The following is a 22,187-nucleotide window of genomic DNA, read 5'->3' on the forward strand; positions in this document are numbered from 1 at the left end:
TGTATGTGTGTTGGATGATCATGGTTCAATATAGATTCAGCCTCAGCTCATTCAATCTTTAATTCAAATACATTGTATCTATTGCTACATCATTAGACATATCCTGCATGTTTTCTTTTAAGATGGTAGGATATGATTTCAAGATTTGATTGCTATTTCTTGCTGTGAGAGCAAGTCTCTAGAGATGTCCATGTTGGTCATGTTAGCAAATGTTTTGAGAATTTGGGAAAACTGTAGGTTTAAGATTGCTGCAACAACAAACTATTCCACCGTGAGGTGGTCTTTCATTTTAAGTGGCATTATTGATATTATGTTGGTAACATTGCTGGGTGTGGTCTCTGTTCTTTAGTTAATGTTGGACATCATGGCTAATGCCCTGCTAGAAGCATTGCCTTCAACATGTGTGCAACATGTGTTGATGCAGAGTGCACTGTTTTTTTTTGGTTTTTGTAGTTTGTGGTGGTTTTAGCCTAGATTTTGTACAGTTCATAATGGCAATCATGTATGTGTGTGTGTGTAAACCTATATAGTAGAAGCACAAACGTCAAATTTTGTTATTTAACTGTAGATTGAAAAAAAAAAACTGAGGAATAACCTTAATCGATCTTTGACCCTTATTAGGGTTTCATCAGAAGTATCTACATCACTTGATAATCCCAGAGAAATAAGCAGCCACACTATCTACACACACACAGAGTACATTTTAGTTCATTTAATCAAGATACTTACTCACTGAGAGTGCTCTATAACTAATTAGAACTTAGTTGTTGTAGCTATGCTGTGGGAAGATTCTGGCCATCCCCATGTGACTATAAATGGACTGACACAATGCTATAAAATAGAGAACTGTCAGCAAATGGAGGCAAGCAGTTCACTGTGATGTTAAAAACATATGTATTTTGATATATAAAATGCTTCTTTTTTTTTCCTCTTCAGTATTGAAATAAAAAAAATATTTTCAACTTACAAATACCACAACATACATATATATTACACATACATACACAAAATAATGCTTAAAAGTACATATACACATTTACATATATAGACAACTACAGTATCTGACTACAAACTTAAAATTTAACCAAACCTACACACAGACATTTACACATGTACACACACACACACACAAATGACACTTACCCACACATGCTTTTACACTACATACATACATTCGTGCACACATGAACGCAGGCAACTACACAGATGTCTGAATATATACTGATAGTTTTTATAATGGTTTTAATTTGGGATAAATTAACTAAGAACAACTTATATGGACATGACGCAACAGGAACAGCGGGGGTAAAACGAAACGGGAAATTGCATTGAATTAATTAAACCATATCAGTGCCGTCGATGTTAATTAATTAATTATAGCACTGCCGTCTGTTTTAATAAATGTATTATACCATATCATTACTTTTAGATATCAGATTGACGGAATATTTAGAGCACTGGACAAAAAAGAAAAAAAAAAAAAGAAATGCCTTGTGGTGTTTCTTCCAGTATTTTCACTTTCTGAGTTAGAACTCTGTTGGGGGGTCAACTTTACTTTTCCATTCGTTCTTTAACCTGCTTTATGTTCAAACTGGCCGCATCTGGCCTCTTACACCAACCCTACAATGCCGTTCTAACAGTAAACAAACACATCATCAAAATCTTGGAGCTGCAAGATGATTTATGATTAATTCAAAATGATCTGGATAAATAAGCATTACAGATGACAGAAAGGATAATCTGAATGCTATAAAAGTTTAAAGAAAATGAGACAGCGAGATGTAATTTGGCTACCATTTCTAGCAGGCTGAGTGACCACATGGAGGTTTCCTTGTTGACTCAACTATCTATATGTGATCTAAAAGTTTGGTTAGTGTGTGTGTGTGTGTGAGAGAGATTGTGTGTGTATGTGCTTACAGAAAAGTGACTGGAATGCCTTTGATCATGTAGTCTTCTAAATCAAGGCTGACCTGGGGTTAAATAACAACAGGCTGTAGTCTGCAAGAAGTGGAACCAGAAGCAGTAATGATTCTAGAAGTGAGGGTCCATTTATCATGCAACACTATGGAGTTGCATCCTGCCTGGGTCACGTTATTTTAATGGAAGCCCTCTATTTGTCCATATACGTTGATTTACTTTGTCAAATGTATTTATTTATTCACAGTGGAGGCGCAATGGCCCAGTGGTTAGGGCAGCGGACTCGCGGTCACATGATCGCGGTTTCGATTCCCAGACCGGGCGTTGTGAGTGTTTATTGAGCGAAAACACCTAAAGCTCCATGAGGCTCCAGCAGTGGGGGTCGGTGGCGAACCCCTTCTGTACTCTTTCACCACAACATCCTCTCACTCTATCTTCCTGTTTCTGTTGTGTCTGTACCTTCTAATAATAAAGCTGAAGCAAGCACCAAATATAACAATATCTGTTTCAACACGTGATTTCACATCAAGAATCTTGCAAAACAAATACATGAAACATAATTTTAATAATCTTAATATTATTGTTATTTTTGAATTCTGTTTGCTTTCTTCTTGTTTTTGAGAAGCATTCATTATGACACCGGCTGGTATTTGATAAGGCCATGGGGCCTCTTCTTATTTTCTCATTAGTCATCGTTTTACACACCCTGCCTCACATCTGTTTTAGCCTTGTTACTATGATGTAACCAAGTCATTTACATTTTGTTTGTCTTTGGTGGTTTTGTCAGTAATTTTTTTTTTTTTAAACTTTTTTCTTTTTTTGAAATTTCAAGTGTTAGATTTTCAAAAATGAGTAAATAGATGAATGAACTAACAAGGCAGTCTCTGTGTGGTGTCTGATCCCGCCGCTACACCCAAAGAGCTTCCATCCACTGCGTTGTGGGTCATTTCGTACTAGGTCACACAGACAGAAATGATTTTTTTTTTTTTAAATTTTATTTCTAGGTATGGATGGCTGTGTGGTAAAAATGTTTGCTTCTCAACCACTTGGTTTTGAGTTCAGTCTCTTTTCAGTCTTGGAGGCACTTGGAAAGCGGCAATGAGCCCTGATCATTCTTTTCTAAACAATTTTTTTGTTTTTTTTTAAATTGATGAAACTAAATATTGCAAAATCGGTGTCTGCAATGTCTGGAATATCTGCTGTAAATGCAAACAAACATCCTAGAAAACATCCTGACGGTGGCCATTCAATTGACTGGCAATGTTTTAGTCTCACTCTTGTTATGATCACTGGTTCAGACAAACATATATGATTTCCCGTCTTTGATTTTTCCTTCCGCTCCTGCTATTTCTGCTCTAGTTAGCTGAACACCAACCCAGCCCAAACTAGCTAATCATTTACCTCCTCCTGTCACCCTAACAGGGTTTCATCCCCCCCCCCACTCCTTCTCTTCATCACTGTACTACTCAATATGCACCAAAGGTTTTAACGAAAGCATTCATTACAGATACACTTTAAATTATTTAGTAATTAAACCAGCCATATCTGTCCCAAATATTCAGCTTGTTTTATGTTCAGATTTGCCAGGTTCGGCCTCTTGCACCTACCCTATAATGTAATTCTAGAAATATACAAACACATCATTGAAATCATTACATGATTAATTCAAAACTATATGAACAAATTGGTGCCTGTCAAGAATAAGACCGTCAAAAACAAGACCGTCAAAAACTGCAATATGAAAAAGGGTTCAAAATGATAACCATCCTGCATCATCCGTCATCCAGGTTAATAAGGGGTGTTTGGATTTCAGGTAGGTCTGTTTGAAAAATATATTGCAGTCTCCACCCCAAGGCGGGTATAACCAGCAATCAGCCTGCAAGCTTGTTGTGGGAGATGTACGGTGGGAGTACAAAGGATGTGTCCCGGGACCCCAAAGTGACTCCAGGAGGGAGCAACTGTTAAAGATTGAGAAGGAAGTCTAATGACTATTGCTTCTGATAGGACCCTGTGCAGGAAGTGCCTGAGAGCTCTACTCCCATACTCCTAGTAATAGCGGGTAGAGAAGATGGATGAATGGAATGTGAAGGAATAAGCGTTGCATTTGACAAGAATAATCTGAATGGTGAAGGTTTTAATTTATTCTGTTCTATCTCCAGCCATGAAAGATAACTGGTTGTTGGTTATGTGTGTTCTTTAAACAATAATCATCATTGTTTCATCTTCTAAACAAGCTAATTCTGTATTTCTTGACAATCAGAAATGTTTGATGTTACTGAAAATGTATTTATTAGGAATTCATTTATATATTTGTCTTTAAGAAACCCTTGAAGAATAACTGCTTAATATTGGTTTGAAAAATTCACGCTACTGCCAAAGTAAAGTATTTATTTTTAACCAACTCTACCCTTCTATGATTTTTATCTACACACATGCATACACACCTATCTATCTATCCATCCATCTATCCATCCATCTATCTATCTATCTATCTATCTATCTATCTATCTATCTATCTATCTATCTATCTATCTATCTATCTCTCTATCTAGCCATCCATCCATCCACAGATATATAAATTGAGGATATAATCATTAAAAAGATATCAGTGGCCAGCGTATAAAAAACACCATATCAGTAAAATTAATATTTAAGTATATGATTATAAATATATTATTATATACTTACACACACACGCACACACGCACACACACACAACGTCATCTGTTAGCCTGGTTTTTTTTTTAAAGCTTAATTTCATCAATTCGGTAATAACGGTAGATGGGAAGGGTACTTTACTACAAGTTTATGCTGGTAGCAATTAGCATTGAATGAAGTATATTCAAGTGTTTCCGTAGCAACAGCCATAGATATATGGCTTTCCGTCCTTCACTGTAAAGTTTTCTTGTCCTCAGAGACAAACAACATTTGATCAGAATAGCCAAGGACAATGAGAGACATTTTTTATCAAATCACAGATGTTAGCTATGTAATCACCTACATCTGGCACTCTTTATTCTCGTAATCATTCGGCCTGACAGAAACGGTAACCAAATCTTCCTCAAACCACACCCTGTCATCTCAAAGAAAGGGTTGCAATGTAGAACTAGTTATATAAAGCTTTTAGCGGGAAGGTCATGGCCAGCACCGTTGTTTCAATCATGGGTTCGATGGATTACTGCTGACCTGAAGTTAGACATCGACAAGAACTTTTCCTCCTTCCCTACTCCCCAACCCTAACCCCACACACCTTATAGTATTTAGGCCATCATCACAACTACCACTTCCCGTCTCCCTCCCTCTTTGTCTCTGTCTGTCTGTCTGTCTTTCTCTCACTCACACACACAGGAAGTTCACACTGTATTTTGTAATCTGATGATCATTCTGAAGGTAAAGTGGTGCCAACCTTAATGGTGCTGTGTAATTATTTTGCACTGGAATGTTTGGTAAATATTAAAATGGCAAGCGAAGCAACGGTCTTTGTTTGTGATGTGGGAGGCTGAGAGGAGTGATTATGTCAAAGTTATTAAAGAGCAAGTCAGCATCTGGGTGTGTATATATATGTGTGTGTGTATGTATGTGTGTGTGTATGTGTGTGTGTGTGTGTGTGTGTGTGTGTGTGTATATATATATATATATATATATATATATATATACACACACACACGCACGCACACACACACACACACACACACACACATACATGTATATAAAGATATATACATGGCTATGTGGTTAGAAGGTTTGTTTCTTTTACCCACAATATTTTGGGTTTGGTTCTACTTTGCAGCATCTTGCATAAGTATCTTTTACTATAATCTCAAGTCAACCAATGCCTTGTGAGGCAATTGGTAGGTGGAAACTGAAGGAATCCCAATGTATATGTGTGTGTGTGTGTGTGTGTGTAATCATTATCATCATCATTTAACGTCCATTGTCTACACTGGTATGGGTTGGACGGTTTGACTGGGCTGGCATACTGGAAGGCTTCGCCAGGCTCCAGTCTGATTTGGCATGGTTTTCTACGGCTGGATGCCCTTCCTAACACCAACCATTCCAAGAGTCTATTGGGTGTTTTTACATTCCACCGGCATGGGTGCCATTTGTGTGACACTGGTATCTGCCATGACTGTGATTTTGCTCAACTTGATGAGTCATCTTCTCAAGCAGGACGTAATGCCAAAGGTCTTGGTCATTGCCTTTGTAAAGCTCAATGCTCGAAAAGAACTTGACCACTCTACCCCCATGGAGCCCAATACTTGAAAGGAACTCAGCCACTTGCCACCATGAGGCCCAATGTTCAAAGGGACTCAACTACCTTGCCTCTGTGAGGGCCAACACTCGAAAGGAACTCAGAATATATATAATATATATATATATATATATATATATATATATATATATATATATACCTCCGCAAAAAATTCCAAATTTTATATAATTTGCTTTGCGGGAAGGACTGTTCCAACGAAGTCGCGTATTGTCCTTGCTTTTGAAACACGGAGTAGATGGAACAGGGACAACTGACGAAGGTATATACTCTTTATGTTGCATGTCTCGTTTCACTGTTTGCTTTTTTTCATTGTTCGAAAAAAGTTTGTTTTCGTTTCTCGTTGTGTTTAACGCTTTTTTTTTAATGTCCTGTACCCATATATGCATGTATGTATACATATAGATGTAGGTATGTACATATATGTATGGATATATGCATATATCTATATATTATTTATTATATATATATATATATATATATATATATATATTATGGAGATGTACTTGCATAGCAAGTGACCTGATCTGAGATCGTGTGCTGGAACAAAAACAATTGCAGCGTGGAAGGTGTTTATAAGCCATATATATATTCACAAGGACAGATGCAAGCATAGTCCTGTAGTTATGCTTACTTCTTAGTAATGATGTACCACTGTAAGTCATCTCGATCAAGTGATTGTTGACCGGCAACATCCCAAGCTTTGTGAATGAAACTAGACTGATGGGGGGTGCATTAAAGTTCATTGGCTGAACTGTGCCTGTCATTCAAAGGGCCAGGCTTGTCACTCCGTACTGTGTGGATTCTGCCTGGGAATTTATGTTAAGGGTACCCACTGACTGGCTCCCATGCTGGTGGCATGTAAAAAGCACTATCTGAACGTGATCAATGCTAGGCCCACCTGACTGGCTCCTGTGTCCCTGTAATTTACTGACCCACGAAGTAAGCACCAGGCTTCAGTAAAAAAAATTCTGGGGTCAATTTGTTCTACTAAACCCCCTGAAGGCAACGCCCCAGTGTGGTTGCATTCTAATGCCTGAAATAAATAAGAGAAAAATATGTTGTCATACAAAGCAACGTTGAATACAGCATATTTGTATAAAGTCTTACTTAACACATTCAAGTGTATATGGACTTGGGAAGACCTTTCACTGCAGAAGTGGCCTTGGAGAAGATTCTCCTGGGCAATGTGTTGAAACACTGGGCTATGAATGATGTTATTGGAATGTAAATTCACCACCTCAGTGTATCTGGGCGTTTATCATTCAAAATGTCTTTCCCTTTCATAAGATAGTACATTGTTGTTTGACTGCATTTTCTTGCAGCTGTGGTGACCACATAGCAGCCCATATGTGTTGTGCAGTTGATGGACTTGATTTATTTCATGGTTTCTGATTGTATGATATGGCTAATTATTGTTGGAAACTAACTTTCAACAACATCCTCTGGAGGAAATGAATAAAATATGAAAACGTGATGATTGGTGGTGGTGGTAGGTGGCGAACAGGAACTTCAAGATATGCAGATGGTTTCATTTAAAATATGTCTAATTGTGTCTGTGGTAGCTTAGTAGTTAAACTATTAAGCCAGCAACATTTCAGCTGAACTAGTTGATAGATTACGCTTCTATCATTAAGTCTGCACTGAATGAATGGTTCAACAGGCGCAGGAGTGACTGTGTGGTAAGTAGCTTGCTTACCAACCACATGGCTCCGGGTTCAGTCCCACTGCGTGGCACCTTGGGCAAGTGTCTTCTACTATAGCCTCGGGCCGACCAAAGCCTTGTAAGTGGATTTGTTAGACGGAAACTGAAAGAAGCCCGTCATATATATGTATGTATATATATATATATATATATATATATATATATATATATATATATGTATGTGTGTGTGTCTGTGTTTGTCCCCCCCAGCATCGCTTGACAACCGATGTTGGTGTATTTACATCCCCGTAACTTAACGGTTCGGCAAAAGAGACCGATAGAATAAGTACTAGGCTTCCAAAGAATAAGTCCTGCTGTCGATTTGCTCGACAAAAAGGCGGTGCTCCAGCATGGCCGCAGTCAAATGACTGAAACAAGTAAAAGAGAGAAAGAGTATTACACTGCCAAAATTGTGACTGGTTACACTGTGTTACACTGCTAAGTTTTTGTCCACTCTAACTGCATAAGATCATCATCATCATTAACATTTACCGTCTGTTTTCCATGCTGGCATGGGTCGGATAGTTGGACAGGAACTGGCAAGGCCAGGGACCACAACAGGTTTCATGGTCTGTTTTGGCTTGGTTTCTATGGCTGGGTGTCCTTCCTAACACCAACCACTCTACAGTGTGTACTACGTGTCTTTTATGTGGCACCATCACCACTGCTTTTTATGTGGCACCATCACCACTGCTTTTTATATGGCACTGGCACCAGTGCTTTTTATGTGTGACCGGCACACACACACTAGTGCTTTTTACATAGCACTTTGGTTTTAGGACCTCAGTTCTATTGTGGTAGGTGGGTCATCTAAAGTATAGTAATGTGCCTCATATCTGGGCCCTCTGTCATCCCCTTGGTAAGGTTCAGCATTTTGAGATCAGCCTTCAGTATGTCGTCCCATGTATACCTGGGTCTCCCACTTCCACAACTTCCCTCCATTGTGAATGATTGGCACTTCTTTGTGCAACTGTCCTCATCCATCTGCATCACATTACCAAACCAGTGCAGTCTCCTCTCTTGCACACTGTATGTAATTACTCAGTGTCCCTCAATTCAACAATTCTCGGTTGCACATGCACACTGACATCACAACACACCCAGCGGAGCATTGACTCGCTTTCTTCCTCTCCAGTCATTGCATGTCCTTCACATTCCCTGCCAATGTTTGTGTCTACAGTCAGATAAACTGCATTACACTGTTATCAGAACATTGGTGGATTCGCATTCCTGAAGCAAACATTTTAATTTGATAATCCAAAGTCTTCAATGTCTTGTGCTGCAGGGGCAACAGCAAAATGTATGTAAAACGATCAACATCAACAAAAAAATGATATTTTGTATTGTAATTTTTTCTCGACCCCCTCCCCTCCTAAAAAAAAAAAAGAACATATTTATGTTTGATTATCTGAAGAACCATTTAGTCAAGTTGTATCTCAGGTTATATAGTTTATCACAGTATTAATATACTAAATATATAATATAATAAACGTATAACTGATACTTCATCCGTTTGTAACCATATGATCTTTGTTTGTATGTGTGTGTGTGTGTAGATCTGTCCCCATTAAATAAAATTCATGTGGAATGCAATATGCGTCCCACCTCCCACCCTCGTTTGTACCAGTCTTTACAGTGTGGGAGTGGGTTCGGTGTTGGGGGGGAGGGGGAAACTGTTTGACAAGGTGGATGAAATATTGGGAGAAGTGGGTGGGGGAGTTGGTGGTGGGGTGGAGGTGGGGGCTGAACGTTATATAACACACATTCATTACATGAAACATTTTTTTTAGTTTCCACCAAACAACCTTCAATGAAACGTTTAGTGGAGGATGTTGTTTGAGGTGGGTGGGGCTTGGAATGGTTTAGCGCCGAAGCCCCTCAAGAAGGAAGTGTAGGGGTTTGGTGCTTGGTTTGGACGGAAGAGATACAGTAAACAAACAGTAGTAGGTTGTTGTTGTTGTTTTTTTGTTTTTTTTGCTGTCTTTCATTCTTTCAAACATTTTGCAAATTCTCAAGAAAGTGAGGAAAGGGGAACCTTTAAGGGGTCACATCCATCCCTGTACATGTGTGCCAGTTGTGGTTGTTTAATCTAGGGATTCTCAATCATCAGGCCACAGACCAGTATAGGGCCATGGATCACTTGGTACCCGGCAGCACAGAAATTCTTTTACTTGTTTCAGTCATTTGACTGCGGCCATGCCGGAGCACCCCACCTTAAAGGGTTTTAGTCAAAGAAATCGACCCAAGGGCTTATTCTTTGTAAACCTGGTACTTATTCCATCGGTGTCTTTTGCTGAACCGCTAAGTGCAAATAAGTGCCCACCTTAAACACCATAGCCATAACCACATAATTCTATGATTCAAGTTTTATTTATTCAAATATTGTTTTCCTCTCATTGTAGGCGCTGGTTTGCCATTCAAGACAATCAGTTGGTTTATCGGAAACGCTCCAAAGACAGCCAGACCATAATGGAAGAAGACCTACGTTTGTGTACCGTGAAACCTGTCTATGAGATTGACCGACGTTTCTGCTTTGAAGTTGTCTCCCCTGCAAGGTAAGTGTGCCTCCCCTTTTTTTTATATTCTCTTGATAATCTCTCTGAGATGCTGTTTTTTTGCTAAGGGTTTTTTTGTTTACTCATTGAATGTTATGGGCACCAATCCAAAATGGTGAGTTAGTGAAACAGTTGGAACATTGAAATGGAAGTTTTGTGGTTATCTGCTCTGGCTCTTTGAGTTCTGATGGCAAAGACTGTGGTGATGCTAGTTCCAAACTCTGTCTTGCTTTTGCCTTTCTCTTGGGCATAGTCAGTGCTGGAGAAAGTTGCATGCTGGGCAATGGCTAAGCCTTCTACAACTTGCTCCCTTACCTCAAAACAAAAAAAAAAAGTGACTGGACCTGTAACTTTGGAGAAGGACTTTCCCCACATGCAGAAACACCTGATCAGTCATCATGCCCCCTCTCCTGCATCATCTTCATCAACACTTAACATCTGTTTTCCATGCTGGCATGGGTTGGACAGCCTGACTGAAACTGCTACGGTCAGGGGCTGCACTAGGTTCTATAGTCTGTTTTGGCTTGGTTTCTACAGCTGGATACCCTTCCTAATGCCATCCACTTTACTGAGTGTACTGGGTGCTTCTTACGTGGCACCAACACCAATGCTTTTTATGTGGCCCCAGCACCCATACCAATGCTTTTTACATGATGTCTTGGTTTTCAGATCTCAGAAAAAAAAGCACACAAAGACACACACACACACATATATACATACATTATACATATATATATATAATGGGTCAGTGGCATATAAAAAGCACCCACTACACTCTCAGAGTGGTTTTAGTCAAAGAAATCCTTCAGCGAGTGTTTTCTACTATAACCCTGGGCCAAACAAAGTCATGTGAGTGCATTTGGTTGGAAACTGAAAGAAGCCTGGTTTATATTTGTGTGTGTGTGTGTGTGTGTGTATTGATACACCCCCTCCCTTAAGCACCTTTCATGCTTTATGGCAAGAGTAACACCTAAGTAACTCTTTAAGGGAACTGCATGTGTAATATTATGACAACAATCAAATGAAAAGTAAAGCAACAAAAATTATAAGAGCAATAACGTAGGACTGAAATATGGCACCAGTACGGCAAGTCTACAAAACTTCCTTATAAACAACAGTTTTAGTTTTCCCCTGGGGGATGAAGGCATGTAAACTGTTCCTACAACCCACTCTTGAGCAGCCAACGTACAGTTGACCATGCGAAAAGCATGGTTCGACTAAGTAAAATCCAACAACAGACAGCAACTGGCCCTGGGACTTATTAATGGACATGGCACAACTGAATCTAATCGGAAACTGCACTCTGCAGAATGTGAACGGTAAGTCAGCAGCCCGTGAGCGTTAAGGAAGAAAATGTCACCTTTACGACCCTGGACTTGCTGAATGATTCTGCTATTACATTGCCCCCTGTTTAACTGTGGATTTCGTACCAATATTTGCCAGTAGAGGATGTGAAGAGAGGTAATATCCTTGGGTATTGCTATCACGTAGCCTCTCCAAAATGGCCATCACAACTGCCACTATCTTCCAGTATGCTATATCGCAACAAACCAGTAAGGAAGCCTCTCTGTGGTTACTCAATATGCTTGAAATAACAGCTGAATCACCTCCAGATCACACCCTACAATTCTTCCAAAAAAAAAAAAATGGCATTTTGGATAATGTGGACCTTGGTTCCTTGCACTTTGGGAAAAAGTTGGGATGGGCATTGTTGGAATGCTATTGATCATAGGTCTATTCAGTTAGGTCTGACCTTGGCTAAACAGCAACAACAACAACACTGAGCCAAGAGTTGTCTCTGTATGATCATTCATCACTGCTAGAAACAGAAGCCAAATACCCTCGTTGTACCCTGTTGTCTTCGAAACAAAAAGTAAGGTCACATTGGATAATGTTTTCTTAGGTTTCTTGTGCCATGTAAAGAAAAAGGCAGGATAGTCAAGGCTGGAACAATTTTGAATGCAGGTCAAAAGGGGTCAAGGTTGTCCTGAGTTTAAAGAACACTAACAACTACTACTACTACTACTATTACTACTACTACCAAACACCACCACCACCATTACCAACACTGCTGCCACCACCACCACCAGACCAGATGGTAATCTGACACCATTCCTCCAAAATTGCCCCCCCCCACCTCCACACCCCAGCAGACATCATGTCTTGCTTCCCCCTCTGAGATAACATTTTAATGGAACCATCTGTGTTCTTTTAGCATTGATAGATTTCCTTCTGTCTGCTGCTGCTGCTGCTGCTGCTGCTATCATTACTGACATTGCTCCCGCTGCTGCAGATGATGATGTTGCTGCTGCTGCAGTTGTTGTTGTTGTTGTTGCAGTCGTTTGTTTCCTCTTTGGGCTGAATCTCTGAGAAGGGAAAAAAAAAAAAAACCTCTTGAGTCAGCAAATATTTTGTGTGTGTGATGTATAAGGAACAACACACTGTGGTGGTGGTGGTGGTGGTGGTGGTTACTAATTGGCGGTCATTAGCGTTGGAAAGAATGCCTTGCGCTATTCATTCTGACTTTCAGCACCTTGAGTTCAAATCCCACCAAGGTCAACTATGCAGTTCATCCTTTTTGGCGCGGAGGGGCGGGGTCCACTTATAAAGTACCAATCCGGAATGGTAAATTGGCAGAACTGTTAGAAAGATGGGTCAGATGTGTGGCTTAGGTGCCGGCATGGCCATTGGTGTAAGTGTGGTCAAAAGTGCTGGTGTGGGTGCATGATAAGAAGTCTGCTTTCCAACTACATGGTTTCAGGTTCAGTCCCACTGTGGTCCCTTGGGCAAATGTGTTCTTTTATAGCCCTGGGCCAACCAATGCCTTGTGAGTGAATTTGGTAGGTGGAAGCTGAAAGAAGGTATGTATATATGTATGTATGTATGCATGCATGCATATCATATATATATATATATATATATATATATGTGTGTGTGTCTGAAAGAGGTGGGCTTCTGTTGGAGGCCTGTGAAACTTTGTCACATGAAGCCAAACCAAACTGTTTTAAATGTATCATCATCCTTGTTTAACATCCACCTTCCATGCTGGCATGGGTTGGATTGTTTGACAGGAGCCGGCCAGGCAGGAGCCGGCCAGGCAGGGGCCAGCCAGGCAGAAGCCTGCATCAGACATCTGTGTCTGTTTTGGCAAGGGGTTTACAACTGGATACCTTTCCTAACACCAACCACTCAGAGTGGACTGAGTGCTTTTTAAAAAAATCTCTGTATGTGTGCATTGAAGGTAGGAAAAGTTGTTGTCCCTTCAGAAATAGTTTCTGAGGTTTCTTCGAATAAAGGCAGTGCTCCAGCATGACCGCAGTCAAATGACTGAAACAGGTAAAAGAATGAAAGAATATATATGTATGAAAGAAAGAATTTTTCTGAATCCCAATAACTTCTATCCAACTATTTCTCCTTGCAGGAATCACATTCTACAGGCAGACTCTGAACATTTGTGCCAGAAGTGGATCAGCGCCATTCAAGCTGGAGTTTCTAAAGCCTACAGTTCTGAGAGTAATCAAACCGATGAAGTAAGGACCTTTGTTCATCATTACTGTTGTTAGAAGAGTGGAAGGGTTGAGTCAGTAACAGGGCTGGACTTGTTGTTATGGTGGAACAGTTGATAAAGCACTGGATGAGATGTTTTTGCAACACTTAAGTGCACTTACATTCTGAGTTCAAATCCTGTCCTTGCTTTAACTTTGCTTTTCATTTCTCTCCTTTTTTTTTTTTTTGTCTGTCCTGGCCATTTTGCTTTATAAGACTGTTTCCTTATCTTTTCTTTTTTTTTATCTTTCATCTTTTACTTGTTTCAGTCATTTGACTGCAGCCATGCTGGAGCATCACCTTCAAGTGTTTTACTCGCAGGAATCCACCCAGGACTTATTTCATTTTTAAGCCTTGCACTTATTCTATCAGTTACTTTTGCTGAACTGCTAGGTTACGAGGATGTAAAAACACCAACTCCAGTTGCCAAGCAGTGATGGAGGACACACACACACACACACACACACACACACACACACGTACACTTGGAAGGGAGTACTGAAAAGTCCCTGGCTTTGGGTAAAAGAAAATACCCTTAAAGCCAGGAACTCTTCAGCATCCTCTTGTGTGTGTGTTGGGCCTCATGGAGGCATGACCGAGACCTTTGGGATTATGTTGTGCTTGAGAAGACCCATCAAGTTGAGCAAAATTGCAGTCGTGACAGATACGAGTGTCATGCAAATGGCACCTGTGCTGGTGGCACATAAAAACACCCATTACACTTTCAGAGTGGTTGGCATTACGAAGGGCATATACACGCCCCCCCCCACACACACACACAAACACACACTTTTCACCTTGGGCAAGTGTCTTCTACTATAGCCTCAGGTTGACCAAAGTCTTGTGAGTGGATTTGGTCAATGGAAACTGAAAGAAGCTTGTCATATCATCATCATCATCATTTAACATCCACCTTCCATGCTGGCATGAGTGGGACAACGCACACACATGCACAAGGAGATGCTGAAAAGTTCCTGGCTTTTTAAGGGTATTGTGAAAGGCTTCATTGGCAGCCCAACCTTCTGAGTTCTTTTACAGGTCTTAGAAAAAATTGAAGCACCATTGCACTAAGTGTGTGAATCTGAGAGGGGAATATGTTCAATGGAATCATAATTAACTGATCCTCCTGTATTTTCTTTTACCCAAAGCCAGGAACTTTTCAGCAACCCCTTGTAAGCATTACATACGACAGAGCAATCTGAATGCTAACGAGTTAAAAGGGTTAAAGTAGATTCACACACGCGCGCACACACACATATATATACATGCGTACATGTGCATGTCAGTTTAAGAAAAGGAGGCAGTTTCAAAGTCAGTGACCAGAGTGACAAGTTGGGTGGTGTGTAGTTGTGGTGGTGGCGGCAGGGCAGGGAAAGATAATGATGAGCTAAACAGAGACTGCCAGACACAGCGGATGAGGAGAAGTGGGATGTTACCACTGCGTAGATACATGTTACATATCAATGTATAACAAACGTGATGAAGATAAGAGTGGAAGGGTGGGAATAGAGAAGATGATGCTTAGAAGCAGGGATGGAATGTGTACATCAGTCTTTTATCATGTGTCTTTTATCTTTTGCTTGTTTTAGTCATTGGACTATGGTCATACTGGAGCACTGCCCTGAAGAGTTTTAGCTGGACAAATTGACACTAGTACTTATCTTTTTAATTCTAGTACTTATACTGGTTGTCAAGTCGTAAGGACACATACACACCTATATATATATATATATATATATATTTAAATTTAAATATGTGAAGTGTTATTGCTGTTATAAACAGTAATAATGCGGTGACCAGCAAGATTTCTACCTATACAGATTGGTGGTGTTTTGAAGTTGTTGCTTTGATTTTTAGCAGGCGCTATTTTTACCCTTCTTTTCTTCAATTATTTTCTTCACTACTTCAGGGAGTGACAACCCTGCCTGACACGAGTCCCAGGCTAAGCTGGCTCCGACTGACAGTACCCGGTATGGGCCCCTATCCAGGGTTACGGAAAGGAGACAACCTTCAAAGAAATCCGGAGTGGAGCCCCGTAGGCGGTTTAGTGTTCGACTCGACACTCTTCCCGTAGCTTCTGCAACCAAGCTGGTGCCAAACGTAATGCTCTGCACTACTTTGGACTACGTCAGCAAGGAAAAGAGAGGAATCCTGACGATTGGGCTACCCAGTATTTTCTTACATCTAGCCCAGGCCTGCGCAAAACTGGAGAGGACATGAAATGTAAAAACCAGACTGGATTAGTTTATGTGCAACTCCATTGTCTCTCCTTTTCAGATATATTTTAAATATGTACATAAATACTCATATGTAAATGTATATACGTGTATATATACATTATATATATATATATATATATATATATATATATATAAACACACACACACACACACACACACATATGTGGATGTGTTTAAAAAAAACCCAGTTAATAAGTATGTATGTGTGCATGCATGCAAATATATATATTTACACACACACACACACACACACACACACATCTGCGTGCATGCATACACACATACAATTATCTTAACAACTCTGAAATTTTTTTTTTTCCTCTACCATTGACGGGTTTTTGATAACTATTGTTTAAAAATAGTGTCATAGTTAACTATAAAACCCAGGAAGACATGCTGTGTGGGAGAGTTCGTGTTATCAATTGACAACTTAGTATTTTAGGTTTGTTCTCTCTTTCGTCATCATCATCATCATCATCATCATCATTGTTTACTAACAAACACTGTTGCAGAATATTTCACATGGAAACCAGCTCATTTCTCTCTGGGGAATTTAAAACTAAAAACGATGATGATGGAAGAGGAATTTTTTTTTTTTCTTTTCTGTTTTTTTTTTTTAATCATTTTCTTATTTTGACTCGTATTCTCTTTTGTTCATTTGTCTCCACAGAAAAATGAGAACTATGGAACTAGTGGTGGCGGCAGCAATGTTCCTAATAATGATGGTGGCAACTCTAACTCAAACTCTCCCTCGACACAGAACTCGAAACAGCAAAGCAAGTCTCAATTGTAAGTATAGCTGGTAACTCACTCTGCCACAGTCACACTCTAAATAGCTAACCCATCCATCCATCTCCTCCGCATACTGTTCCTGAGAGGGTTTGTTGTGACATTGTCCTCAAGCACCTCTTCTAAAGGGTCCTCTCAGGAGCAACCATCATTAGACATTCTTGTTTGGATTCTCTGGTGCAGGCGTGACTGTGTGGTAAGAAGTTTGCTTCCCAATCACATGGTTCTGGGTTCAGTCCCACTGTGTGACACCATAGGCAAGTGTCTTCTACTATAGCCTCAGGCCAACCAAAGCATTGTGAGTGGATTTGGAAGTTGGAAACTGGAAGAAGCCCATTGTGTCTATACATGCATGCATACATGCATACACACACATACACACACACACACACACATACATACACACAACAAAAATTGGGGGTCACACAACAGAAATTTCATCTTCATGCAATGAGACTTCGGTTGGCCCTGGGCTATACTACAAGGTTTGGCTATAGCCCTGGGCTAACTAAAGCCTCATGTCCACTTTGGCAAGTGTCTTTAGTCATAGACCTGGATTGACTGAAGTGTTCTGAGTGTATTTGATAGATGGAAACTGAAAGAAGTCTCTTGTGTGTGTGTGTGTGTGTGTGTGCATACATGTGTGTGTATTTTACAATGTCCTTGCCTTGACATTATGTGATAGCTGTAAATGACAGGCAAACAGTTTCTTTTCTTCTGTACAAACATCTCTGCTCACAGGGGATATATTAACTTACTTGGAAGCAGGTTAAGGGTTTGCGACAGGAAATGCATCCAGCTGTAGAAATTTTGCCTCAACAAATTCCATCTGATCCATGCAAGCATGGAAAAGTAGAAATTAAAATGATGATGAGAAAGTAGATCCTATTTGGTAGAATTATTATAGATAGTTATTATAATATTTAGGGCGGCGAGCTGGCAGAATCGTTAGCACACCGGGCAAAATGCTTAGCGGTATTTCGTCTGCCGCTATGTTCTGAGTTCAAATTCAGCCGAGGTCGGCTTTGCCTTTCATCATTTCAGGGTCGATTAAATAAGTACCAGTTACGCACTGGGGTCGATCTAATCGACTTAATACGTTTGTCTGTCCTTGTTTGTCTCCTCTGTGTGTAGCCCCTTGTGGGCAGTAAAGAAATAAGAATTATTATAGATAGTTATTAGCCATCACAGGATAGAAATGCTAACAGTGGATCTGTTTTGGTTTGTGGCTATGCAGGTTACGAGTTTGCAACAGAGTTTAGTGGTATTCACTCCTCTTCAGTTTAATGGCTGTAGGTGTGGGAACTGAGCCAAATTCCTCTTTAGTGACTTGCCAAGATTTTACCATTTTTCAGTAATGTTCCCATTACTTGACATTGTAGACATTTCAGTAAGCCAGTCTGTGCTGCTGTAGCTTTGAATAGACATATTCCTGTTAAACGGCAGACATTAATTTTCAGTTGATGTTTCTACAGTATTTTTTTAAACTAGTCTGTCGTTTCATCAGTGGAAGGCTTGTCCCTACAGCCTGTAAATTGTTACTCTATCTTTGCTGTAATGGTTAACACCGATTCCTGGTTTTCTTTATAACCTGCAGTGAATGAGTAATGCAGCGAAAACAAAAGTGGCGGTGGTGGTAGAGCTTGCTGTGAATATTGGAATTTATTTTGGTAAACCAAAGAAGAAAATATTCACTTCCTTTTGTTTAGTGTTTTTTTTTTTATTCTTGCACACAGTGAATTTCAAAGCAGACAATGTTATAAACAATAGCATGTAAATATTTGGGTTAAGAAAAAAAACCTTTGATTTTTATATTCAAGGATTTTTTTTTAACCCAGTATTTAAAATTGTATCTGTTTTGAGATTCACTATTTCCCCACCCCACTTCACCCACAAGGAATTCTTCCATGTTCTCTCAAAGTTTATAAATTCTTATGATGTCAACAACATATTCAGTATTTTGTTTCTATTAAAATACAAGTGTTTTATTTTTGAATTAATTCTGTTTTTTTCATTCTTCATCATCATCTACTTTCCAAGCTGGCATGGGTTGGATGGTTTGAGTGAAACTGGTAAGCTGGGGAACTACACCAGCTTCCAGTCTGATTTGGCATGATTTCTACAGCTGGATGCCCTTCCTAATGCCAACCATTCCAAGAGTATAATGGATGCTTTTAACATGCTTGACACAGGTGCCTGTTATGTGACACCGGCATTGGCCATGACTATGATTTCACTTGGCTTGACAGGTCTTCTCAAGCACAGCATATATCGCCAAAGGTCTCAGTCACTTGCCATTGCCTCCATGAGGCCCAACATTTGAAGATCATGTTTCACCATCTCGTCCCATCTCTTCCACAAGTTCCCTCTTCAGTTAGAGATCGACACTTGTTTTTTTACACAGCTGTCCTCATCTATGAATTCATATTAGTAAGACTCTTTTTTTCATGTAAGCATGGATTTGAGACAGAAATGAAAAAGCAGACAGATACTGGGTTCAAATCTTACAAGTGGAATCTGTTGTTCATTTCTTTCTCAAATTTCTGATTATAATAATGTCTACTTCATCATTTATATTTTAATTTGTTTTCTCAATTATTTCCTGAGATTTTTAAGTCTTTAGTATTTAGACCAGCAGCCATATCTGACCCAAAATATTCTACCAGTTTTATGTTCAAACTGACCACATCCAACCTCTCATACCTACCCTACAATGTCATTTAAAAAATAAACAGCCACACCATTGAAATCTTGAAATGATGAGATAATGCAAGATTAATTCAAAATAATGTAATGTCTGGTGCATTGCTGTTCTCAATTCTCAAGAACACCCATCCACCACAGCAGAATTGATACTGGCGTCGGTGCCACATAAAAGGCACCCAGTACACTCTGTAAAATGGTTGGTATTAGGAAGGGCATCCAGTTGTAGAAATCAGGCCACAAACAGACTGTGGAACCTGGTGTGGCCCCGGCCTTGCCAGTTCCTGTCAAACCGTCCAATCCATGCCAGCATGGAAAACAGGCTTTAAATGATGATGAATGTGAATATAAATAAGCATTTCATATAACAGACTAAGCTGAATACTAAAGGCCAAATATATATTTCTCATTTATCCCCTGAAAGATTAATTTATTCTCTCTCTTTCTCTCTTTTTCACTCTCTGCCTGCTCACCTGCTTCTATCTCTTGGCATCTTTTCAAAACACTCAAGACGTATGAACCAGCTTCTATCTATACCTGGTAATGACCGCTGCTGTGACTGTAACTCTCCCGACCCACGATGGGCCAGTATCAACCTCGGCATAACGCTCTGCATAGAATGTTCTGGAATACACAGGTAAGTAACAATGTTTTCAATTGTCTTTTTCTTTAGGTGACAATTAAAAGCATTTCCCCCACCATTTGTAATATGTGTGATGAAGTACAATCCATTTTGGGTTTTAATTAATTTCGAAAATAATTAACTAATTGAATAATTTTGAAAATAATTACGATGCAGTGCAATCCTGTCAGCGACAGCTTTGCAGTTCATGTAATGTGTGTTCATCATTTTACCTCACTTGTATTGTTTTATCATTCCACTATCTTATGTACTTTTTTCACCCCCTTTTCACTCCTTTACAGGAGTTTTGGAGTCCATATGTCAAAGGTGCGGTCAATAATGCTGGATGCCTGGGAACCAGAACTGTTGAAGGTCATGGCAGAACTTGGCAACGACGTTGTCAACAGGACCTATGAGAGCAATGTAGGTGAATCAATTGCTGCACATGCAACTCCTGACTGCACTAGGTAAGTACAACATGCACCAAACACATATCCTCTCCATTGTGGTATGCTACAATCAAACATGTGCCATATAGCGAGGGACACTACATCCATACATACATACATACATGCATGGAGGTAGACCACACCAATACATGTCTTTTTCTGCTACACTGCAGAAAACGTAAGAAGTGATGCTGAAAAGTTCCTGGCCTTAAGGGTGTCCTGAAAGGCCTGGTTGGAGGCCCAACCTTCCAAGTTCTTTTACAGAACTTAGAAAGACTTAGATAAAATGAAGGGCCACTGCAATAAGTGTGTGAATCTGAGAAGGGAATATGTTGAATAAAATCATAATTAACTCCTCCTTCTGCATTTTCTTTTACCCAAAACCAGGATCTTTTCAGCACCCTTCATACCTTATGCTGCAACAAAACATGCACCACACACCAGAGCAAGATACTCACTATACACTGATATGCTGCAGAAAAGCTTTGACAATATGCTAATATGCTGCAGCAAAACAGTTACTATACATCAATATTCTGCTGTAAAATGTGCATCATACACTTATGCCTTGCAGCAAAATATGCTGCATATGTATGCACTGAAACAATGCAGAAAAATATGCACCATGCAATAATATATAATAGCAAAACATACACAAATCCCTGCAGCAAGATATGTAACTTGATGTGGTTTGTACCCGACAGCTTAGCTAGTGCAAATGTTGCTGTTAATGTAACAGAGATGAAACAGCAGTTGAGACCGTTACATGAGAATGTGACAAGATTGTGACAGGGAATGATATAAATTCTTTCACATTTCATTTTCGTACAGGGGTATCCGAGAGGCATGGATAAGATCTAAATATATCCAGAAAGCCTTTGTTAGCAAATTACCTGGTTTCAAAGATAACAGCAGTGAAAAGATCCAAAGTTGGAGTGTACGGAAGCGGACGAAAAGATCTCCTGGTCGATCTCTCATCAAAGATGATAACTTATCAACTTCTCAGCCATCAGAGAAACTGGAAAATTCTAGTGACTTAATGAAAGGTATGTAATTTTAGATGTCTCTGTATTTCTGTCTGGTGCGTGTGTATGTGTGTCTGATTTTCTTTCTAGATGTGTGTGCATATATATAATATATATATATAGAGAGAGAGAGAGAAAAGAAAAGAAATGGAGCAACAATTAACAATTAGAAGTTGATCATTGGTATTAAATGGTCATAGCTTAACTGTAGTTAAAATAACATTTACAGCTGTTTCAGTTTGTTATTTTGGGGGTAAATTTTTATTTATCTTGTTCCATGTAACAAGCATCATCAGAATGATTTAGAGTTTATTAGAGGAATATAGACAGGAGAAAAAGGAAAAGAAAAAAGGAAATAAGTCGAAT

The 22,187-nt window shown here is 39.5% G+C and overlaps 1 protein-coding gene across 10 annotated transcripts in view; it reads left to right on the forward strand.

The window, feature by feature from the left end:
* Positions 1-22,187, forward strand: part of LOC106877620 (arf-GAP with coiled-coil, ANK repeat and PH domain-containing protein 2) — a 244,660-nt gene that overhangs the window by 199,584 nt on the left and 22,889 nt on the right. For all 10 annotated transcript variants that reach the window (XM_089341376.1, XM_089341369.1, XM_089341367.1 and 7 more), the window contains 6 exons: positions 10,295-10,447; positions 13,869-13,977; positions 16,904-17,022; positions 20,237-20,362; positions 20,650-20,814; positions 21,628-21,842. In XM_089341376.1, the coding sequence (XP_089197502.1) occupies positions 10,295-10,447; positions 13,869-13,977; positions 16,904-17,022; positions 20,237-20,362; positions 20,650-20,814; positions 21,628-21,842 (887 nt within the window). The remainder of the gene's footprint in view (positions 1-10,294; positions 10,448-13,868; positions 13,978-16,903; positions 17,023-20,236; positions 20,363-20,649; positions 20,815-21,627; positions 21,843-22,187) is intronic.

The sequence above is a fragment of the Octopus bimaculoides genome, chromosome 24 (genome assembly GCF_046866305.1).
Source record: "Octopus bimaculoides isolate indiv1 chromosome 24, ASM4686630v1, whole genome shotgun sequence".
Classification (NCBI taxonomy): domain Eukaryota; kingdom Metazoa; phylum Mollusca; class Cephalopoda; order Octopoda; family Octopodidae; genus Octopus; species Octopus bimaculoides.